This window comes from Arachis hypogaea, chromosome 4, assembly GCF_003086295.3.
Source record: "Arachis hypogaea cultivar Tifrunner chromosome 4, arahy.Tifrunner.gnm2.J5K5, whole genome shotgun sequence".
Classification (NCBI taxonomy): Eukaryota; Viridiplantae; Streptophyta; class Magnoliopsida; order Fabales; family Fabaceae; genus Arachis; species Arachis hypogaea.
The window spans coordinates 3,788,306-3,792,224 of record NC_092039.1 but is presented as its reverse complement, the minus strand read 5'-3'; the positions used below and the strand labels follow the sequence as shown (position 1 = coordinate 3,792,224).

At 37.6% G+C, this 3,919-nt stretch overlaps 1 protein-coding gene across 1 annotated transcript; it reads left to right on the top strand.

The window, feature by feature from the left end:
* Positions 1-452: 452 nt before the first annotated feature.
* Positions 453-1,930, top strand: LOC112795827 (F-box/kelch-repeat protein At3g23880-like). The gene has a single exon (XM_025838005.3). The coding sequence runs from the start codon at positions 499-501 to the stop codon at positions 1,717-1,719; it is 1,221 nt and encodes a 406-aa protein (XP_025693790.1). The 5' UTR covers positions 453-498; the 3' UTR covers positions 1,720-1,930.
* Positions 1,931-3,919: the final 1,989 nt, after the last annotated feature.

Sequence of the window (3,919 nt, the reverse complement as noted above, 5' to 3'; positions counted from 1 at the left end):
TATAAATTAATTGCATTTATTTATTAAAGACACTTTAATATTTATACTAGCAAAATAATAATTAAAATTACTAAAATTTGACAGACTCCCAAAATTTTTATTTTATTATATGAAAGTTTAGAAGATCAGCATTTTTATTAAAATTTAGCTAACACTTAACTAACAAAAGAAAAGTAAATAATCTCATACCCTTAATAAAATTTTACATCATTAAAAATATCCATAATAACTAATTAATAACTACAAATCACAAAATTTATTATTTTTAATCACCAGCAAATTTTTATAATTTGTAAATATCAATTAATTATTATTAATATTTTTAATAGTGTAAAATTTTATCTAATTTACTCACTTTTTCTTTTCATGTTAAGTGACTATAGACTTTCTCTATTATATATATGAGAAGAAGTGAGAAACAAAAATCATAGCACACTTGCCCGGTGGCTCCGACAACGGTCACAGTTTCTCCGGGAGCAACCGTGCTCCGATCCACTCATGGGGGACACAACGACGACCACCACCACTGATGATGAGGACCAACCACCAACCAGCAAACGCCACCTGAGCTCCTCCTCTTCCATTTCCGACCACCGCCCGCTGCCGAACATTCCCTTCGATATCGTAGCCAAAATCCTCCTGAATCTGCCGGTGAAGTCCCTCCTCCGTTTCAAGTCCACATGCAAGTCTTGGAACGAGTTCATCTCCGATCCTCAGTTTGCCAAGGACCATCTCCGAGCCTCAGCTTCGGACCCCAACCCCAACCGCAACCGCTTCCTTGTAACCTTCAAAACCTTACGGATCAACAACGAGTCACAACCGTACCTCAGAGACTACTCCATCTCCTCCGTGTTAGACGGGTCCGTAGCGACCGCCGCCCCCGCGCGTAACAAGTTCCCCTGCTTGGAGAGCAGGACGAAGTTCCTGTGCGGCTCTTGTGACGGCATGATCTGCATGGCCACGAATCCAAGCTGGCCCATCGTTTGGAACCCTTCCACCGGAAAGTTCAAGGAACTTCCACCTGTCTCTGCAGCTGACGGCGGCCTTGTGTACGGCTTCGGCTACGATCATATCGGTGACGGTTACAAGGTGGTGGCAACCTTAGACTTGTCAAACATTCGTCTTGCTGCGAATCGTAATGATTACCAATTCGATAACTTTGTTTATACCTTGGGTACCGATTCTTGGAGACAGATCCATGGATTTGCAGGCTTGGTGGTGAAAGACAGTTCAGGGAAATTCGTGAATGGCACTCTTAATTGGTTGGCGTGTGATGCAAACAACTTGGCTGTGGTTCGTGTCCTTTCTCTTGATTTGGCGACGGAGCAGTATCAAACACTGATTATTACTCCCGTTGAAGGAAGACCGGATATAGAGGTTAGATGGTTGCGCTCCGCCGTGTTAAAGGGGTGCTTGTGCATCGTGGCGGAACGAGACATGGTTGCTGACTACTTCGTCATGAAGGAATATGGGAATGCTGGTTCTTGGACTTTGATGTTCAGGATCCCTTATGCGAACGTGCTTCCTGAATTTTTCAGCTTTCACATGGCTCCGATTTGGGTTTCTGAGGAAGGAGATGAGATTTTGTTGGCATATTTGGGAATGTTGAGTGTTTACAGTACCAGAAATGGCGGGTCTTTTAAAGCTGCTGGGATTGGGTTATTCAGAGGTTCCATGCTTGCAGCTGCTTATACTGAGACTTTGATGTCACCTTCTTGAGTCTTATGTTCAGGTTCTTAATAATCGTTTTGCTGATTCAGAATAAAGGAAACAATTTGTTGTTTCTTCTCTTTTGTTTTATGTTCTGCAATTGCAAATCATGGTTGTTGTAGTACATTTCATCATGTAGTTAACAATTTTGTACTGCATGAGAGAATTATTGTTACTACAAACTGTGTTTAAGTTAAATTTTATGGATTTTCAGTTTTTATAACAAGTTTCAAGAGTGCTTCTTAAAGTTATTTATACTTTCTAGTTAGTTAATAGGGTAAATATATATCATTTTCGACTCTTAACAATTTTTCTATAAGACATAGCACACTTTAATTATTCTTAAATCTTAATCAGTTCTCATCCATTAACAAAAATAGACTGATCGACCCTTGCTACTGGTTGGCAAATAGTTATCCATCTGACATGTCAAGTTAAATCTGAGATGTTAATTGATAATGTCAGGTGTCAACTCCAAATAGTTATAAGGACTAAAAATTCTCTTTTTTTTCCGTCCTGTTTTTCCTCTTTTTCAGAACTATTACCATCATTCTCCGTTTCCACAACCTTAAATCGCTTTTTGCATTAATCTTAAAAATATCAATAAAACTAGTAATTCATACATCATTAACAATTTAACATACACTTTATATATACAGAGGGAGATGCGTGCGGTAGAGTTAGAGCTGCCGACGACAAAAATATAAAAGAAGATACTGTGCTTGAGAGAGAGCAAGCAGCAATCTTAAAAAAAAGCGCGTAGATCACGATAAGATTGATCTTCAGAGGGCGCGTATGGTGCAATAAGAGTATTCTTTAGAGAGCGCGTAGAGCGCAATAAAAGAGGGTGCGTAGAGCGCAATAAGAGAGGGTGCGTACAACGCGGTTAGAAAGAGGGCACGTAGAGCGCGATAAAAAAAGAAGGGGCGTGGAGCGCAATAATAATGCATATGGAATTGCTAAAACAGAGTGCAAATTGAACTGCTAAAACATAATGCAGACATGACTGCTAAAACAGAATGCAGATAAAATTGTCGGAAGAATGCGCAAATGAAACTACCGAAGAAGGCACAGATAGGCCATAATGACTATTCCATGAATGATTGTTGTTTCCTGTTATAACAGGGTAACTAAGACTGATATTGAATTTTTACTTTGATGGATGTAATAGAGATTGGTTAGATTCTGAGTTAAATAGGAAGATTGATTATTCATTGTGGGGGGAGGTTGAAAAAGAAGCAAATTGATTTTTGTAAGAAACCGATTTTCGGTAAACAGACTTTTCTGGCTATTTTAAATTTTATTTCACAAAATCTCGAATCACGGACCAATAAAAAATAGTGAGGCCGACTCAATGGTAAAAAAAAAAAAGAAAATTAAAAAAAGGAATGAAAAAGAAAAAGGCATTAATATGGTCAAATTTGACTTTACGAGGGTAATTAATACCCCTAAGTCAAGTTTGACTAGTAAATAATAAATATTAACTTACCATTAGTTTATTTTTCTCATTAGAGACTTTTTGAGTCGGGAATTCACTTTTAATGACGGTTTTGCGTGCGTCGAGAAAAACTATAGTAACCGAAAATCTCGGAATCAGTGGTCAAAATAATTTTTACCCAACTAAATGTCCCTCAAAATTTATATTAGTCATCCATTCATGATTTACTCCTTTAAGAATAAATATTAGTCATTAATTATTGCCACTAAATCTTGGGAATACTCCTTTAAGGACTCAAACCATACAAACACAAACTCTTGCCCGTCTTCGCTAATTCTTGCATTTATATCGAAATTTCGGCTAGGTAAACCCTTGTTCTTCCTCTTTCCTTTTCTATTTTAAAAAATAGTAGCCATGATAAATTCTTACTCTCCTCCATGCATAAATAACTCCTCTTGAAGCACCATGGAGCACGCCTAAGGAGTTAGAAAGATTCGAGCTCAAAGTGGTTGAATTTCGATGTTTTTGCGACAATTTTGGCCAAAAAATGAAGTTGCACCATCATCAGTTGTACTTCTGCCCTTGTGTTCATATTTTGCAGTGTGTGAAAGGTCTAATAATTGAATTACATAAGAGGTAAAGGTTAGGATTAGTCAGAGTATGTTTGTGCTTGTTTTTGGTGTTTATATGAACCACTTTGTGGTGATTTTGTGCTTAATTCTTAATTCTGAAAATTCAGTTATGCTTCTATGTTTTGGAATGTTATTTGAG

Coding starts and splice junctions, on each gene's coding strand:
- LOC112795827 (XM_025838005.3), top strand. CDS start 499: ATGGGGGACACAACGACGACCACCACCACTGATGATGAGGACCAACCA.